The sequence below is a fragment of the Ctenopharyngodon idella genome, chromosome 17 (genome assembly GCF_019924925.1).
Source record: "Ctenopharyngodon idella isolate HZGC_01 chromosome 17, HZGC01, whole genome shotgun sequence".
NCBI classification, from domain to species: domain Eukaryota; kingdom Metazoa; phylum Chordata; class Actinopteri; order Cypriniformes; family Xenocyprididae; genus Ctenopharyngodon; species Ctenopharyngodon idella.
This window is the reverse complement of record NC_067236.1, coordinates 13,372,406-13,392,961: the sequence shown is the minus strand read 5'-3', so window position 1 is coordinate 13,392,961 and position 20,556 is coordinate 13,372,406. Positions and strand designations below refer to the sequence as shown.

The window sequence follows — 20,556 nt, the reverse complement described above, 5'->3', positions numbered from 1 at the left end:
TCAACTTTTTTGTTCAGAATGAGGGTGCTAGAGCTGGTGAATTGACAGAATTGATTCGGTGTGAGCTGTTAGCTCTTTTAAATGTAAATTGTTGCTTTCATTCTTGCCATTACAACTTATTTGCAGATGTTTATACAACTATCTGGAGATTATCTGAATGAAATGAACTGATGTCCAAAAATCATGGTACTACTTTGTCAAAAAATTGTATAAATGGTCTAAAAAATGGACTAAAATCGTCCATTTAAATTCCTCTTGAATTTAAAATCATCACACTGTGAGGGTCAAAGTGCCAGCCATCAAGAGAGAATTTTCCTGCACATATTATGTATACATATACAAAAATTAACAGCAGTTAAGCTGTCTGCTTTGCTGTTTATTACTGGTCCTAATGCAAGGAAACATACTGAAAGCTAAAACAATCTGGAATTATAAATGAATATGTTTTAAACAGCCCTATTCACTTCTTCTGGGAAGTAAGGCACGTCTTCTCGCACTGTTGCCAGGGTCTAGAAAATGTGGATCTTCAAATGAAGTTTAATTCATTGTGTGATGTAACAAAGATTAATAACACAAAAGCCATGGATGTAGCTCAGGCCTGATGTTTCATACAAACCACTCGCTGCTGAAGCTGGAATCAACTCTTCGTGCAGCGGCTCTGACACGTTAACTAAAATGCCATTGATGTCAATGATGACACAAGGATGACAAGACCTTTAAGCCAGTACTAAAAGGACATTGACAAGAAAAGCATCCTCTCAAGTTCCACATTTTGATTGTGCACGAAATTGTGAGCCGTCTGAGGGGGCTTTTTAGACGGATTTGAAGGAGATCAGCACAGAATATTGCACAGCTGGGAAAAGAACAGGAATGGGAATCATTAATGCAAACCTCTTGGATTAAACTGGATAAGATCTTTTATTTGTTGGCCTTATGGTGTCTTGCTTTTTTCTCTGAACGAGGCATTGCATTTGCTTCAGCGTTTGGCACTTTGAATCAACTTGGCACTGACTCCATCATACATTTGCCCTTCTAGACCTTGGCAACAGTGCAAGAAGAAGTGCGTTACTTCCCAGAAGGAGTGGATAGGGCTTTACAGTTGTTTGTTGTGCTGTTTAAAACATATTCATTTATAATTCCAGTTTGTTTTAGCTTTCAGTCATGTTTCCTTGCATTAAGGACCAGTAATAAACAGCAAAGCAGACAGCTTAACCTGATCATACATAAATAATATGCGCAGGAAAAATTCTCCCTTGATGGTTGGCACTTTGATCCTCACACTGTGATGATTTTAAAGCATCATTAGACATGATGAGATGTATATCTGAGATCTGAGCACTTCACAAAGGCGTCTTAATCCCTCTCCGTTGGCATGAGAGTGTGTGCCACTGATGTTGAATGGCTCACTTGGTCCATGAAATATTTGCCTAGCAATTTGTATCTGACACCATTTTCTGCCACACATCCATTCGACGTGGCAGTACTATGGCTGCCATTTATTCCATCCTCTCTGCCATTTCCCTTTCCGATGGCACTTCGGAATGTGTAGAGTTATATATTATGCCCTCATTCCCTGGCTAAATTAAATATTATAGTTATACATCATCACAGTGGGGTTTGCGGTACCCATCCAGCATTGTTTCCAAGGGTAAGCAGTGTGCATCATTGGCATGACTGATTTGTTTAAAATGTAATTGTTTAAAATTTGGTACAAGCTACATAACATGCTTGTCAGTTCCCGTATAGGAAAGATAAATCACAAAAGATCAGTTGTTTTTCCTAGACAGCAATGAGATAGAATGGATGAATCCTTTTTTCTCCAGAGAAATATGCTGTATTATTCTGACATCTGTCTCCTCCAGAATTTTAGAATAAATATCATCTCAGTGTCATAAATTGTGCTCAGGTTGGCAAAGATACCAAAATTTAAAACATTACTTTTAAAGTAAAGCATTACTGTACTTTGTGCTGTACAGGGCTTGACATTAACACCCGCCAAATGTGGGTGGATTTGAGCAGTGGCATGTAACGCAGCTACGCCTGCTGGCCACTTTGGCGAGTTGAATTTTATATATAATATATACATTTTTCAATTGTAATCTTTTAAAGGGTTAGTTCACCCAAAAATGAAAATTCTGTCATTTATTACTCACCCTCATGCCGTTTTGCACCCGTAAGACCTTCATTAATCTTCTGAACGCAAATTGAGATATTTTTGTTTAAATCCGATGGCTCCGTGAGGCCTACATAGGGAGCAATGACATTTCCTCTCTCAAGATCCATAAAGGTACTAAAAACATGTTTAAATCAGTTCATGTGAGTACAGTGGTTCAATATTAATATTATAAAGCAACGAGAATATTTTTGGTGCGCCAAAAAAAAAAACAAAATAACGAATTATTTAGTGATGGCCGATTTCAAAACACTGCAAAACACTGAATCAGCGTGTCGAATCCGCAGTTCGGAGTGCCAAAGTCACGTGATTTCAGCAGTTTGGCGGTTTGACACGCGATCCGAATCATGATTCGACACGCTGATTCATAACGCTTCGAATCTTCCTGAAGCAGTGTTTTGAAAATCGGCCATCACTAAATAAGTCGTTATTTTGTTTTTTTGTTAATTTGTGTTCCGAAGATCAACGAAGGTCTTACGGGTGTAAAACGGCACGAGGGTGAGTAATTAATGACAGAATTTTCATTTTTGGGTGAACTAACCCTTTAAATAGGCAACTGAAATAATAAACTAAGTGCATTGTTTTGTTGTCAAAAATATCGATTATATCTGAGATGCTTCCAGTACTCATTTTTTACAGAATAGATACATAATCTCTCCAATAGCGAGTTGACACACAAACCCGCCTCCCCTCACTCACCAAGTGAAAATGCTGAGTGGCTAGTAGCTTTGAAAAACCTAAAAAATTAATGTCAAGCGCTAGTGCTGTGTAAACATATGATGCTTATTGTAGTTCTAGATTAATGCATTTATTCATCTCACTTGCACAAAACAGATTCAGTATTTCTCAAAATGAATAAAAATAGTGAAATGCAATATACTTTATGTATTTAATCTCACTTTATTAACCAAAGTCTTTGCTGCGGACTTTGAATGATCCAATTAAACTATACTAATAAGCAAAAATGTCTTTAGAATTAGGGTGCTTGACAAAAGAAATAAGAATCGATATAAGATAAATGTCGGCACACCAAAGCTCCAAAAATACAAAAAAAATAAATAAATAATGGACCATCACACAGGTGATGTTTCAAGCACATCTGATGAAGAGTCTGCATGCTCAATGAAGTCTTATCAAAACTTTGACTTAAACACCTACATTTCTCATGTGGGATATGATATCCACATCCATTTTATAGCTTTATACTCTCACTATATGTCAACACATACATTTAATATTGTTTATAAAAAATAAATAAGAATAAAAACAAACTGGGGGGAAAAAAATGAAACTGAATATATATGATTTCAGAACTAACTAAAATAATACACATTAATTAACTAAAATAATACACATTAATTAATACACATTAATTTTAAGTCTTTGATGCATGATTTTTAAAATGTGAACTTGAAATTTAAATACCTGTTACTACTTTAGCAGCCCTAAATTGCTAAAACTAAATTAAGAATTAAACTGAATCTAGACAGCTAAATGTAAACTAACAAAAGCTAAACATAATATGTAACATTTAAAATTACTACTAAACATCTAAAAATTCTACTAAGGGGAAAGATTTTGTACAAAGTTAATGCTTAATAAAATACTTTTTTTTTTTTTTTTTTTTTTTTTTTTTTTATAAATATCATTAACATGTCAATTCATTAAAATTCAGTAACAGATGCACAAATTCTCAAAATGCCTGAGCTTTGAAACTAAAATCTGGAGGACAGTGGCCTGGAGGCCTAGAGGACTGGAGCTGAAAAGCCTTGGTTTAGTGTTTAAAGCTCAGAGCTGGTAACCACAAGCCTGCTTTTATCCCCACAAATCACAAGCTATGATCCATCAACATTGTTTCATGGTGCAAGGCTCTTAACCCTTTGGTGGCTCCAATTGAACTGCTCCTGTAATGAGCTTGTGGTGTCATTTCTAAAAAGTGCAAATACAAGTTTATGCACTTTGTCATGTGGTGATAAATAAAGTTTAGACAATTCTATTGCTTTTTTGTGTTTCCTGTAAGAGCATTAACTTCATCTCACTGTGCTCCAATTGAAACAGATGGCACTGGATTCACTTTGTGGGTGTTTACCTCTATTTCCTGGCTTTGGCATGGTGGCAGACTCTCTTATCCTGTTTTTATTAGTTTTCTCTTCAGAACAGGGAGTCATATCAATAAGAAAATTTGCATGCCTACCCAGAGCGACAGTCTGTGATGGAACAGTAAAATAAAAAAAATAAAAAAGGCTGTCAGGAAGTCATACTAGGTTTTTTAGGATTCTACGGCACTACCTGTGGTGCCCAAACCTCATAAAACCACCCAGTGCTGCTTTTATGACAATGCCAGCTGCTCAGCGTTTGTTTGGTGTTTCCCTAACGAGCAACATGCAATGCGTTGCTTCTCGGCAACATGAGTGGAATGCTCCAATGTATCTCACAGGGATTATGGGTGCCAGATATGCCATTTGAATGGAGATATTGAAATTCTGAAATGTAGACAAATGGAGATAAAGAATGATTTAGGTAGCTTATATATTCATCATGGATTTGTCCCAGTCTTAAACATCAGATTGACTGTAAATTTCATAAACCATGCATTTAAATGTACTAAAGCTTTAGGGCAACTTACTGTCTGTGAAGGGCCCAAGCTTATAGTTTGAACCCAATCAACCATTACTGGGAAAGAAAAAAAAAAATTAAGCCTCAAGCTGAAATATTATGAATGTGTCTGGCAGCTGGAGTCAGATATTATGTGGTCCAGTGAGAATTGCTCTGAATTCCAACTGAAAAACCTGGTTCAAGCAAATGTCAATGTTTTAGTTCCCTTTATTTATTTCCATCCCAGGTTTATGGATTTGTGCCAAAAAGTACTTAAAGGGTACATATCACACAGTTTCTGTCAATCTCATGTTAATCTTGAGTATCTATAGAGTAGTATAGCATCCTTCGTATCTCCGAAGAGTCTTTAGTTTTATCATATTTATAAAAGATAGATAAGCTGTACCGAGTCTTTCCGAAAACAGCCGAGCTCCTGGAGTAGTGCCGTGAGCGAAGCTAAAGAGTGACGAGCACGCGCAGCTTTTGTGTAGCGATCGTCTGCAAGCTATCAATGGTCAGCTAAAGAAATGTATCTGAACACACACAATACACCATCACATTATTTCAGGATAACTTTCGAATCACTATAATGAATATAGCGTATAGTGAATGATGAATAATGAATTCACTACATTTGTGTTGTTTAAATTATATGCACTTAGGCGCCTGTTGCCAGCAAAACAGACATTTGATGCAATTTAACTCACCACCTGCGGTTCCGACTCATGACCGGGATCATTATCGTTGTGACCGCTCCATCTTTCAGTTTCAAACGATCTGTAATTCCAGCGTAGAGCTGGGCCTTGTTTATAAAACCACAAGTGCCGATATTCTCCATTCATTTTAACCAATAAAAAAATGATTGCAACTATCAGACACGACTTTATCCTTATTTTGATAGTTAATTTAAGGCAGTTTCTATGGTTATTTTAATGACAAATATCGAGAGCTCATCAATGTAATGCGTGAGCACAAATCTCTCAGCTCCACTTAACGCTGGGTTCTTTGGAAAGCAAGGTTATCTTTCCCTCACAACCAAAAACACACTTCTTTGGTGACATTGTTGATTTCGTAGTCTGAAAACAAAGTGATAAATCTTTCTCGAGCAAGTCCCATGCAGGGCTGCCGATGACTTCCGTGAAGCCAAACGAAGCACGTGCTCTTGCTCTCTCGCTCTGGTTGATGTGTGTGTGCGCACACGCTTCCAGGAGAAGTGCCCATACAAGGAATTTCCGCCCTTTATTACGTAATAAAGGGCCATACTTGGAAAAAAAAAACTCTCCAAAGTTTGTGAGAAATCTGAGAAGTATTTTTGGCACAAAAATACTCTGTTATACGTCCAACTCGTTTTTTTGAAACTTTGGCCATGTTTAGCATGAGAATCCAACTCTTTAACAGTGTAAATAAGTCAGAATGGATGAAATAGCATTAGACCCCCCCTTTAAGCCACAGTTCAATAAATTGCATTATTATATATTGTATTATGTAGCAAATAGTATATATTAAAATAATAATAATAATATTATATTAAATAAAATATTTAAAGTTTAATACAATTTATCCACTTTTTTTTTTTTTTTTTACATAAGAACAGGTCTGGCCAATTTTAGCCTGAATTTGTGAGGTTTCTGCTTGATATTGCAAACTGCTATTTGTTGTCATATTATTAAATACATGTTTTATCATGTTATCATGTTATTATGCCTAATAACATCTGGCAAAGGGGACTACCATTGAAAACTTGAGTACATTTACATTCATGAATGTTGATTACTGTACACTGTCCCTTTGTAAAATAAAATAAAGTGAAAATAAATAAATTAAATTAAATTTTAATTTACTATTGTACTGATAAATACACTGATTTATAGCACACATAGTTTTACAGTTTACTATTCTTCTAGATATTTATACAACATAAATCAGAAGTCTCGCACATTCACAGAAAATTGCATTGCAAAGTATACTGTCCAAATACTGTTCAAAACACACAAAAAAAAGTATTTTGGTGCTTAGCTGTCAGCCGTTAGTGCAACATTTCCTTTGGTAATGTGATGAGTAAAGACAGATAACTATACCTGCGGTTGCTCTGATAGGGCAGAGTGAACATGAAGGAAACTGACTTTATTCATTAACATTTGTATGTCACTTTTTTGTTTGATATTGTGTCATATAATGCAATGAAATAGTGTATTTTTTAAGTGTGGCTTAAGATTTTAAATACATTTTAGAGCCAGAGCAGCTTACAGGTATGTAGGTGCAATTTCTATGTATTCTTGCCTACTATTGTGTCGGGTTTGATTTATCGTTCTCCCTGCAGCACTCCAGTAAGTGCTGCTATCTAGACTACAAAGCATGCATTTAAAAGTTCTCATCTGACATTCTCCTTAAGAGAAACTGACAGTGGGCAGAAAACCGCTCTGACTTCCAGCTTCATCTGAATTTGTTTAGACCCCTGGGTATATATGATATTGGAATACTAACACATGCCATGCCCTAACACATCCTTAAAATTATGAGCTTTGGTTCTGATGTGAGGAACACAAGTTTGAGTCTGACTTTCCCAATCTCATTACCCTCTACTGGCCCCATTATTTCCTGTGCTTTCTCTACTGTCACTATCAATAAAAGTGGCATCAATATGACCAGCACACTATTTCAGATGGGCAAAAAAAAAAAAAATGCTTCTGATGAGTAAACTGAAGCAAGGGCAGCAAATCATACAGACATTTTCGAGATGTCAAGGAAAGTGTTTTAAAGATAAACCAAAGTCTTATGGGTTTGGAATGACAGGGTGTTTAAAGGATGACAGAATTTTCATTTTTGGGTGAACTATCTCTTTAAATGGTTTGTCTAGGCTTTAAGATTTAGATTATCAGAGACTGACCATTCAAGAATCTCAACTGTCCAGTTGGATATGGAGACATATTGAAGTATTTGAAGAGCGATGACTAAGCTGTTTTCTGATTGTCCTGGCAGATTTGAAAAACTGCTGAGTGACAGTTCTCCCTGGAGCAAAGGATTACATTCTTCCACAGTTCAAGAAATCTTGTCTTTGACCACCAGCCAAAATTGCGTACTGCAGTGTGCAGCTGCTGCAGTCAAACTACCCGTAACTTGCCATTCACGGTGGAAGTAAAAAAAAAAACATGAATAATCAGAGACATGGACTAGTGGTTACAACTCATGCATGTTATGGGTGCTGCATTACAAGTAGCATATTATGTAATTTTTGGAAGTAAAATGTAGAATGACACTTCTTAAATGTACGCTATGTGCTTCGGTTCAAATCAAATAAATAACATGCATTAGTTTTCTATTTATCTCATTTATTCATTGACAAATCCAACTGAAAAAAGTCTAGACTAGACTGCAAATGAGCTGTGCAAAAAAAAAAAAAATTATCAATGAACTACACTACAATGGTGCAATGTCTGAAGAACCTGCCAAGTATAGCAGTGGCATATGAAAGAATGTGTTCATTTCATAAAAAGTAACATAAAAGAATGCAGGTCAAGTTGTTTTAGTTGAGTGTTTTATGATCTTTTCCTCACCATGATTTTTGGTCCTCCCTCTTCTGTTTATTCTATATATATATATATATATATATATATATATATCAGGAAAATAAAATTACAAAATCTTAAATTTACCCAAATTTACAGAGCATTAAATGAATTAATGAAAATTCTGTCATTAATTACTCACCATCATGTTGTTCCACATCCTTAAGACCTTTGTTCATCTTCGAAACACAAATTAAGATATTTTTGATGAAATTCAAGAGGTATATGACTCGTCTATACACAGCAATATAATCAACACTTTCAAGGTCCAGAAAGGTATTAAAGACATTATTAAAAAAGTCGGTTTGACTGCAGTGGTTCAACCTTAATTTTATGAAGCGACAAGAATATTTTTTGTGCGCACAATGACAATGCGCACAAAACAAACAAAAAAAAAAAAAACAATTCGCTCTGCAATGCGTTCACTGCACCAACTGCGTAACAGACTGACAGGGAAGAGAAAAAAATGTTGAATAAAGTCATTATTTTTGTTTTGTTTTTTGCGAACAAAAAGTATTCTCGTCGCTTCATAAAATTAAGGTTAAACCACTGCAGTCACGTCGACTTTTTTTAACAATGTCTTTAGTACCTTTCTGCACCTTGAAATTGGTGATTATATTGCTGTCTATGGATGAGTCAGGTTCCTCTCGGATTTCATCAAAAATATCTTAATTTGTGTTCCGAAGATAAACGAAGGTCTTACGGAGATAAACGAAGGTCTTTCAGGTGTGAAATGACATTAAGGGTAATTAATGACACAATTTTCATTTTTGGGTGAACTAACCCTTTAATACAATAACATAATTTGCAGTTAAAAGCTTAATATTTAAATAGATCTTCCAGGTTTGTGGAATCGCACACACATACCAACCACTAGTCATGTGCCTATCGCTGAAAACTGAGAGCCACACAGCATTTGTCATGTAATTTGGAATCAGTAACCAACTACAATTTGTAAGTAATCTACTCAGCACTGCTCTTGAGTAACTACTAACTACAGAATTGTTTGATTTAAACTTTGTTTGTTATAAAAGACAAAACTCTTCTTTCCTTTTTGCATGCGACACAAGGCAGGGTGTCTCAGAGGTATGATTTTAACGGATCAACTTCCTTCTTGATTCCTGAAATGGGAGAACAGATAATAGCCCTGAAACAGGGTGCATCATGGGAAGGAGATTGTAACAGGGAGTCCAGATTGTGATGAATGATGCCAACTCTAGTCAGAGTGGTGCGGGAGTTTCGTGGGAGTAGATGAGTATTTTTAAAGCAATGATTAAGAGATGGAGATGAGAGGTAGCATTTTTCACAGAGTCCCAGTATTGTCTGAGCGGCTACATTTGGGGAAAGAGATGATTTGTCTTCACAGGGAGTTGACAATTGGAACAATGCAAAAGCTCATGTGGCTTGTCATAGTAATTAAGAAACATGAACTAAACTCGTGACACCATTGGTTGTGCTTGTCTACTTTTGTTGAGCTTAGTCTGTGTTTTAGGTCTAATAATTACATGTATAACATGCTTCATAATCAAACTAATACTGTCTAGTAACTCTTTGAAGACAAACGCTTGAATATTTGTTTCTGCCAGTTATTTTTTACCCTACTGAGGATTTGATGAATACATTGAAAATCAGCCTTACCTGTGATGTAAACCTCTAGTATTCATTCATTTTCTAAATTTTGGTTACACTTTATTTTAAGGTGTCCTTGTTACAGTGTAATTATACATTAAGTACTGAGTAATATGAATTAACAACATGTAGTTATTATAGGGTTAGGATTAGGGTTTGGTTGTATGTAAATATGTATCATTTACTGTTATTTCTGGAATAAGTACATGTTACCACATGTAACAAGGACACTGTAACATAAAGTGTTAACAGTAATTCAATTATTGGAGTCAATTATTCTGCTTATACCATGGTACATGTTTATTTCAAGACATTTTAAGAATTTCCATCACTAAAGCTACCTCCTTATGCCAAAAAAAAAAAAAAAAATCTTCCATAGAAACTGCACAAATCAATGTGATTTGCAATTATGCAGTCAGCAATCCTGGAACTACTTCATAGCTGTGTAATCAACACATCAGCCAATCAGAATCAAGAACTGAACAATGCAATTGGTATAAAATTATATAGATAATACATATTTTACCCTGACTGCTCACTATCCTGCATGTTTGAGCATTAAGCGGGCCTGTCCATAAAATATTACCCCATGAAAATCGCATGAGAGGAGGTGATGGAAATGTCAAATCCAGTCAAAGAGAGACAGGAAGCAGAAAAATCCTCATGAATTGCAAAGGCATCTGGCTAAATGTTACATGCCCCCAGAAACAGGTTTTATTAAGCTTTCTGAAAGTGAAAATGCTAGATAGCCATATATTCTTGGTAACTTGAAAATATTGCCTATATTAGCAATTAACACTAAAAAAAAAAGAGTAGTTTATTTGCATATGCTTTTTTGTACACTGTTTACATGCACATTTATAAGTAGTGGCCTGGTGACATGGGATTTTTCCCGTTGGGTAATTCATATCAAGATTTTGAGGTCTAGTGTTCACCCATTTGAGACTTCTACATCATCAGCAAGAATCCTTATTAGCATATCATTAACATTTCTCAATGTGAAAAATATGCAAACAGTTGAGCCATTTTTCAACGCATGTTTCTCATATATTCAAGCAATTCTCTAGACAAATATGCGGATATCATTACCAGCTTTGTAGAATGATATTGTCATGGAATATATTATCTAAAATATTTTTTTGTTTGTTTTTTGTTTTTTTCTTATGGCAAATAGAGCTATTTTCTATAGGCTTACAGAAACTGCTTTTTACAATGCCTGCAACATTTTCTCTGGCTGCAGTAGTGTTGTTGGACCGCAACAATGTATTGTGTCTTTTCTCACATCCTCAGCCAATGGAGAATTTCCTCCGGTGGCTCCCATAAGCCCCATGCAAGCACTGTTAACACCAAGCAATGAGAACATCAAGACCACTACACCAGGGCCTGGAGCGTCTACAGAATGTGAGTTTTAGCTACTTTCATGTGCTTGAGCTGTTTGTCTTTTTTGAATTGTTTCTAACTTTTATCTAGCTTGTTCAGACTGAAATTCGCCCCAGTGTGATTTACAAGTCTGAAGTTTGGTACAAACCACGTTTATTCTTGTTATTGTATTGAAACTATATAATACATGAGCACTAAAACAAACACATTTTCAGTCATTGTTCAAATAGTCTGTTTTAACTATAGTCTCTTATGGTTACCATCCAGGGCTGCGTTCCCCAAAAGTAATGTTAGCCAAATACGGTCGCAAGTTTCGGCTTTTTTAAAATAGTTCAACGAATCGATGTTTTCCTGAAACAGTAGTTCTAACGAACATTTGCAAACAGCATCGCAAACATGTGCAAACTGAATGACTTGTGGTTAGAAGCATACCTGTAGATTCTTGTTAGTATGACATGTGGACTTATGTCGGGTTCAGACTACACAATATCAGCCCGGTTTTGGCACAGTTTGTTTAATGATTTGTAAACAGTGGGCTTTGGGATGCAAGAATCAGGGGCGTTTCCTCCGAAGAGGCAAGGGAGGCAGTGCCTCCTCAAAAAATATGGAAAAAATAATCCACATTACAAAAACAAAACAATGCAACGGGATATCAGCAGAAAAAAATGTTTTGAAATGCCGTTCAAGTGCGTGAATAGCAGTTGGCGCTCTGCCTTTATAAAGCGGCACCGAACGCCAATTACACTGAATCGTTCTTCTTCATATTCTTGACTTGTCACTGTCTGAACAAGCCCAAAGTTGCTCGCCATAGAAAAGCAGCACTTCAGCGGACGAAATCACAAGCTGCTTTTGTGAACGGCACGCGCCAGATTTTTTTTAAAGGTTTAAAGGGGGGCGCGACCAAAAAAGTTTGAGAACCACTGCTCTAAAGTAACTGTCCAACAGCGACACCAACAGGTAAAGTTAGAGCGGGAGTCCGCATCTCTCGTGCCTCCCCTGAGCTCATTGAGTTTTAACAGACCCCTTAAAGCATGCGGTGGATTTAGTGGAGGTAAATTGAGAATTAATGTAGGAAAGTCACGTGAGAGGAGGCAATGTTTCCATCGCACTATGACTGGATATGATTGGCTATGATGGGTTCACACGATAAATCCTGCCTCTCGTTTTCGTTTGTGCACCGCGTTTGCGAATCAGTCTGAATGAACAAAATGATGGCATTTATGTGAAGGCTAATTAAAAAGCAAGTAATCAGTTCAGCCACTTAGATTTCACACATCAAAATCATGTGTGATTTTGATGTGTCACATCAAAATCAAACTTAAAATGGCCTGAAAACATGATGACTGTGGGGGGATTTAGTGAGCAATCAGCTCGGTGAAATTAAAGATACATCTTGTCTGTGACCAGTATTACATTACACACATTACATTATATATTTATATATATATATATATATATATATATACTTTGACGCCTCATTTCAGAACACCACTGCATGCCACTGGCAAGAATTGATCATTTTTTTATATCGTATAGTGTATCATAACGAACGACAACCGACGCCACATCTGCGATGCTTCACGAAGTCCTGACAGAAAGACTAGCATGTTTATTTTTTCTTTTTCTTTTTTTTTTGTGTGAACCTTTGTAAAGTTGACCAATAGGAGCACAGAATCTCTTCCATACACAGCTTTCAAACATGGTGAAATGAAAGAGAGAAGATGATATTGGTGCTAATAGGTGGAATTATGCATTGGAGTAAAGGTTCGTGGAGCTATTGCAAAAATACTCCTGCCTTTATGACGTTTCTTGAGGGACTACCATGACAGAGTGAAAAAAGATTAAAAAAAAAGATGGCAAACAATAGCGGAGACGCTTCAGCAACCCGGTGAGTACTGGAATTAGCATTCTGCTAGTACAACCATTGTTTGTTTACTCTCTGGTTTCCTGAAGTCAAGCGCTAGTTCTACCTTCTTGATGACACAATGCGCATTGTTAAAGATGGCAAGCAATGATTGGTCGGGAAGCAACGTGTGGTCTGACATGTTTCTTGTCCACGACACGACAAGAATTTAGAAGTCAAAATTGCATAATCTGACAGTGACTATCATAACAAACAAAAATATTGTGTAGTCTGAACCCGACATAAATAGATCATGTTCTTGGGCACAATAAGTAGCATAACGTGCAGTACATTCAATATCTTTAATTTCATTAAAAAAAAAATAATAAAAAAAAAATATATATATATATATATATATATATATATTTAATTCAATATTTCAGTGTGTCTACAATCAGCACCGTTTCTGATGAACCCATGACTCAAAAATTAAACAGAGCAAAATGATGGGGAAACAAAATAGTGAAATGTATTTATTTATTTGTTTGTTTATTTCAATTAAAACTAAATAAAACTAAATTGCAATAGAGAACCAACATAGATGAATTGTCAAAACTATAATATCCTAATAATAGGATAATTATTCTTGGGATAATGTAAGTTGAAACACTTTTTACACATAAAATAGTTTCATAAATATTGATAAATACATATTTTGATGTTTGACATGGATGCCAGATCCAAACAACACTCCAAATTCCAACAAACGTAGCGCTGTGCATTATAAAGACTCTGGAGTCTTTGTTTTTACAGCAAGTTTTGAGTTATACTCTATAAACATTAAAGCACCTAATTCAAAGTCCAGACCACATAATTCCTTCTGAGCACACTGAAATTGTTGAAATGCTTGAGTACACCAAATATGTTGGATTTCTAATGGATATAGACGATGAATGCTTATGAACAGAGGCTCGGATACCATCTCTCTCTCTCTCTCTCTCTCTCTCTCTCTCTCTCTCTCTCTCTCTCTCTCTCTCTCTCTTTCTCTCTCTCTCTCTCTCTCTCTCTCTCTCTCTCTCTATGAAGTGCACTGTAGAGAAAAGAAAGTGTGCCATCTACTGGACAATTTCTGCACCTTTTTCCTTCAAATTAAACCGTGCTGAAAGACCAGTTGCAACATCTAAGGGTGCCACTGCACTACAGCTTTTGGTGCACACCTGAGTGCATGTGACATCAGAGTTTGGTTCATTTAGTTGGTATAAATGTGAGTTTCAGAACTCACACACACCAGGGAACCACGCTGAGTCTGCTTAAAATTTTCTGGAGAAGTGTGAGGCACAAGTCATATCATAATCTGTACTAAATCATGGAAATGCTGTTGGGTCGTTCCTACAGTTTGGTGGATTTTGAACTGAGCAGTGTTAAAAATGCAATTATTTGTTATCAGATGAAGAAAAGGTCTAGGAAATTTGCCCGCTGCTGTTACATGACATTTTTACAATTCATTGTGTAACAGGGAAGACCTTAAAATGGTTGATGTTTTAAGCTAATGAAGCCAATTACAAGCTTGGAAAGAACAACATTCTAGCAGAAGATATATATATTTGAGTTATACTCTATAAACATTAAAGCACCTAATTCAAATATTTTCATATCCAGTATACTGTACATTGACACAATAAGGTGGACATGTTATGTTTAATGCTAGTAGAAAAGTCTTCTAAACATAAGGAAAAGAATGATACTGATACTTTGTTCTTGGTGTTGCTTTCCCTCCAAGGAAATGATGTCACTTCTAGCAAGTCATGTGATTTAGAGCATATGCTTAAGATTTTAAAGGGCAAGTAGCACCAGTATAACAGGGTGGACTGAAGTTTGAGAGACAAACTAATTTCACGGTTTTACACATTAAATGTGTCACAATAAATTGTATTTTATGTCACGGAGTCATGAAGTCAAATAAGTAAATGTATATACTAATACTCAAAATTGCTCATTTAGAAATATATATGTAAATTTGATTTCAAAGTGAAGACTTTTAAATTATTCTTAAGTAAGATTAACAGTTTGTGAAATATGCAGTATTGTTTCATAAAACATATAAAATCCACCAAACTATAAGAATGATCTATTGATGGTATATCATTTGCATCCTTGCATGCTCCCAATCACATGCACTATAGTATAATATTTCTATTCGCCTCCAATAAATTGCCTTAAACAGCAACTTGCATTCTTTCAATCTCTCATTTGTGCAGGCGCCATTCTGTAATCAAACCAACTGTGAAAAATCTAAACCATTCTCTATAAAAAAATAAAATAAAAAAATACTATATACAGAGTTGAAATTTCCCTACAATCATGCTTTCAAATGATCACAATTGCTCATGAGGACTGTACAGTAAAACATTGCTTCACATTACCATGATTATCTATTGAATGTGCACAAATCAGTCTGTAAAAGACATGTTCCACATGACCTTTGAAAATGTCCTACCAAATGCCATCATCACTGGGAAGACTGGTCTGTTTGCCCATAGCATATACAGGTGTTCCTCTTATGTTCATGCTCATTTGAGCATAGCCATTTATCAATATGGTATGCTTGAGTGTTTGTGAAATGACTCCCACGCCATTTCAGCCTTAATAAATCTGAATGATCAGCTAATCTGCTATTCATCAGGACTCATTAGCAGAGCCTCAATCATGTAAGGCGTTCTCCGGTGTATCCAGTTTTTCACTGCAGTGTCTGACATGGCAAAAGGAGGAACATTCAGTGCTTGGTGTTCTATGAAAATGATTGGTTTCAGTCTACCTTCACTCTTCTTGAATTGGTAGCACTGCAAACAATTTCATGTGGCGGTGGTGGTGGGGGAGTAAATGAGTCATATAGATTAAAATTTTTTAATCGCAATTAATCGCACATCGTGAAATTAAGCATGCACCTTTTTTCTTGTTTAACACGTTCATTTTTTTCATCTTTTGCTATGTCCAGCAAAGTAAACTATCAGATTGAAGGGTGATTCTCACAAAACTGTATTTTTTAAATTAAATTTAGGTGTCTTTCCAAAAAAAAGGACACTTGGAGAGTCCAAAAGGACACCAAATAACCAAATGATAGAAGGAGTCCATATAATTCATAAATTTATGCACACCAAAGCACCCATAAAAAAAAATTACAGAAAAAACTTTTCAGAATTCAGTGTATAGTATGTGTACAGTGCAACAGCAAAGAGCTTGTTTACATTTTAGACAAGTGAAGTCACGATACAGAACAGACCACGTTTGCGCATCAATATAGCAGACTCACACGTGCTTACTGTATGACTACTGTATGTCACTGCAATTATCTATACCTTGATTGCAATCCTCATCCATCAAAACTTTACTAGCGAGACAGTGGTTTGCTTTATCCAGCCGAGAATCGTAGTTTGCATATCATCTGGCCATACAGCGTTGGGATGTTTTGACGTTTTGCTCAGTCTATATTTCACACAATGCAATGCTTGAGGGCACGTGCTCTTCAGAAACAATCACAGAATATGAGCTTGTGTTTTAAAGTGAAACACACACTGGAATGAATAATTTACTGAAAACATCTCTGATGTAATCAGCCTGGTTTTCTTTACAATACTTGCAACCCTCCTGTTCAACCTATATATGCTGCCACTGAGCCAAGTAATGAGAAAGAACCAAATTGCATATCACAGCTATGCAGATGACACCCAGATTTATCTAGCCCTATCACCTAACGACTACAGCCCCATTGACTCCCTGTGCCAATGCATTGATGAAATTAAAAATTGGATGTGCCAAAACTTCCTTCAGTTAAACAAAGACAAAACTGAAGTCATTGTGTTTGGAAACAAAGATGAAGTTCTCAAAGTGAACGCATACCTTCACTCTATGGGTCAAACAACTAAAAATCAAGTCAGGAATCTTGGTGTGATTTTGGAGTCAGACCTGAGTTTCAGTAGCCATGTAAAAACAATAACTAAATCAGCATATTATCATCCCAAAAATATTGCAAAAATTAGATGATTTGTCTCCAGTCAAGACTTAGAGAAACTTGTTTATGCTTCCATCACCAGCAGGGTGGATTATTGTAATGGACTCCTCACTGGCCTTCCCAAAAAGACCATAAGACAGCTACAGCTCATACAGAATGCTGCTGCCAGGATTCTGAGCAGAACCAGAAAATATGAACATATCACACCAGTCCTCAGGTCCTTGCACTGGCTTCCAGTTGCATTTATAAATCACTCAATGGCCTAGGACCTCAATACATTGCAGATATGCTCATAGTATATCTTTTTAGCTATGCATTTACTGATTGAGCACTGTGCTATGTCCAAACTGTTTGCATTTTATTTTATACGTATTATCTTTTTATTCTTTTAATTATTTTTCTTGTTTTTATTTCATTTTTAATGCATTTTATATCAATCTTTGATGTATCATGTTTTTATTTCTGACTTTTAATGCATTTTAAATCTTGCTGTCTGGTTGAAAGAGCTGGGAGAATTAGGAAGTAAGCATTTGTTATCCCTGGATGGAGCTCTGACAGAGTTAGTCCAGGAAGATTTGTCAGTAAGGGTACTGTTTAAACGCACAGCTACCTGACAAATATTTTTACAGTTATCCCTCCGTGTGAGGAAGATCCATTTAGATCCGCTCTGATGGATAGATCTGTTTAGATCCGCTCTGACGGACAACAAAGTTGGGTAGTTATCCCTGGATGGAGCTATGGATAGAGTTAGTCCAGGAAGAATTGTCTGCAAGGGTACTGTTTAAGGGTACTGTTTAAACAGCTACCTGACAAATATAAATATTTTTACAGTTATCCCTCTGCATGAGGAAGATCCATTTAGATCCGCTCTGATGGACAACAAAGTTGAGTACAGTTATCCCTCCAGCGTGAGGAAGATCCATTTAGATCCGCTCTGATGGATAGATCCGTTTAGATCCGCTCTGATGGACAACAAAAAACTCCCTGAAACTTCCTAACTCTTCCATCCAGATAGTGGTATTCTCTGTTTTTACTGTTTTTTTTTTTTTTTCTTATGCATTCCATTTTTATTCTTATGTATTTGGTTCTTCTTTATGTAAAGCACTTTGAATTACCATTGTGTATGAAATGTGCTATACAAATAAAATTGCCTTGCCTTGCCTTACATTAGCACTATTTGAATGAATTTGCTTACTTGATCATTGGACCGGAGTGTAGCAGCTTAAAAAGATCTGATTGCAAACAAAGCAAAATCGGGTTAAAGGGTTTGAATAGAAATTTCCAGCGACTAGGGTTACAGGTGCCTGCGCCATTGTAGATGCTCTCAACTGCTAAGATCATCTAGCTGTGTGAATGTAAATTACATTAATGACGCAATTTCACTTCAGTAATTTATTTGCGTTAAATTATTTTAACACGTTAAGGATTTTGAATTAATCATGTGATAACGTTGACAGCAAAAATGGGTTATCACACACAATAAGCCCCTTTCACACAGCAATCCCAGTAAATTCACATAAACTTACCAGAATGATTTTGCTGGTAAATTCACAAATATGCTGTTCATACAAGCAAGCAAGCGTTCTGGATTTTTACCGGTAATAGACCATTCACACATCAGCACCAAAATACCGGTAAATTCTGTGATGTCAGTCATCGGAAATGATCTTTAAATGCTGCACCATTTTCTTTATTCGCCCACAAGTGGAAAAGCACTTTATTTTCACTATCTGTTTAATTTGACAACATTTTTGACGTCTGAGTGGCAGGCATAAGGGGATGATCAAATGGAATGTGTTTTTGCTTTTAAAAACATGAGATGCGCATAATAGTTTCCAACTGCATTGAATGAAATGAATGAAAAAGAAGGCTGGGTCTCGAGAACGACATGAAAAACCTGTGAGACATGGCGCAACGGTCAAAGATGTCCATCTAGCGCATATTTACATAGAATAACTATTAAAAAGCAGCGGAGCTTACTGTAAACAGTGTTGAGTAATCACGTCATCTCCATAAGAACGTTATGATTAGTCCAAAGCAGACTTCTTACATCAGCATGTTCTGACTTTGAACATGCTCAAACCGGTAATCTTCATTCTGCGTTCACACACAGCATCGTACTAGTAATGTCACAACTTCCCTTACTGGTAAATTGCCATAACCGATTTATTGGTATTTTTAAAAAAAAAAGGTCCTGTTCACACATGATCTCTTACCGGTAATTTACCAGTAAAGACTGTATGTGTGAAAGGGGCTAATGTCTCACACATATTTTTCAGTTGAATTTTCAGCAAAAAGTGTATCATAATATATTTTGATCATACCACCCACCGCTAGCTTTAAACTAGAAACCACAATTGCTCAATAAGGTTAATAATTAAACTCAAATGCTTTCTACCAGACAAACACTCTAGTAAAGCTTTCTGGAGTTCTATTCCCGGCTGTTTTTTTTTTTGTTTGTTTTTTTGTTTTTTGTTTTTTTTGTTGTTGTTGTTTTTTTTTTTTCTTTAAACTCGAAGGGAAATCAAGTTGCACATCAATCTTCCCTTGCTTCAGTCATGGATAATTGATATAGCTTTGAAAAATGTTTTGATGTTTTTGATAAATTGTGCAACTATTGGATTTTTCTTTCATGCCTCTGCTCACCCTCTTGTTATCTCTAATTTTTCCTTCTCCTCTCTATTCCTGCCCTCTCCCATTCGATCCTCCACTATCGATTTCTTCCTTTGCCACCATGGCACCTCATTTTGGCAAGTAAAGCCCAGTCAAATAGGGGAGTTTGCCTTACGCTGACTCATCTTCAGCGCTGTGGAGAGAGGGAGCATGTTCTTCTGTCAGATCAGCTCCTTTGGCCTTTGTCTCCTTGATTACTTCCTCTGACTTTGTCTGCGTGATTGCTTCCCCTGATGAGAAAAAAGAAGCAGCCCACTAACCTCATGATGCACTGAGTACCACCACTCAGCTTCCGATGACTCAGCCATTTCCACCAATCAAACCTTCAAGATCTCTAATAAAAGGAAATTATATAAGACCATAATTGGTGATATTTCTCTGGCACATAACCTCTATAAAACTCAACAACAAGCTTTCTTTCACTTCAGATCTAATTACAGATCTCTATAGGTTCAGATGCAGACTTGGGTAGAACGACATCACTGCATGGAAAGAGGTTCATCCGGAATGGTAGTTTTGGTAGTTTACTGGCCCATAATATCAAGAGAGACTTTATATTTCTCACCTTGATACTCTTCTCATTTTAAGTTAATATATTTTAAATGTACTAAATTCCAAATTAATTTGTAATTCAAATGTGTAATTACAAAAATATTTAAATACATAATATACAAGTTTCAATTGAAAT

The 20,556-nt window shown here is 36.1% G+C and overlaps 1 protein-coding gene across 3 annotated transcripts in view; it reads left to right on the top strand.

Moving 5' to 3' along the window:
* The window catches only part of alk (ALK receptor tyrosine kinase), a 392,513-nt gene that overhangs the window by 340,035 nt on the left and 31,922 nt on the right, over nt 1-20,556 (top strand). For all 3 annotated transcript variants that reach the window (XM_051869284.1, XM_051869283.1, XM_051869286.1), the window contains exon 11: nt 11,254-11,364. In XM_051869284.1, the coding sequence (XP_051725244.1) occupies nt 11,254-11,364 (111 nt within the window). The remainder of the gene's footprint in view (nt 1-11,253; nt 11,365-20,556) is intronic.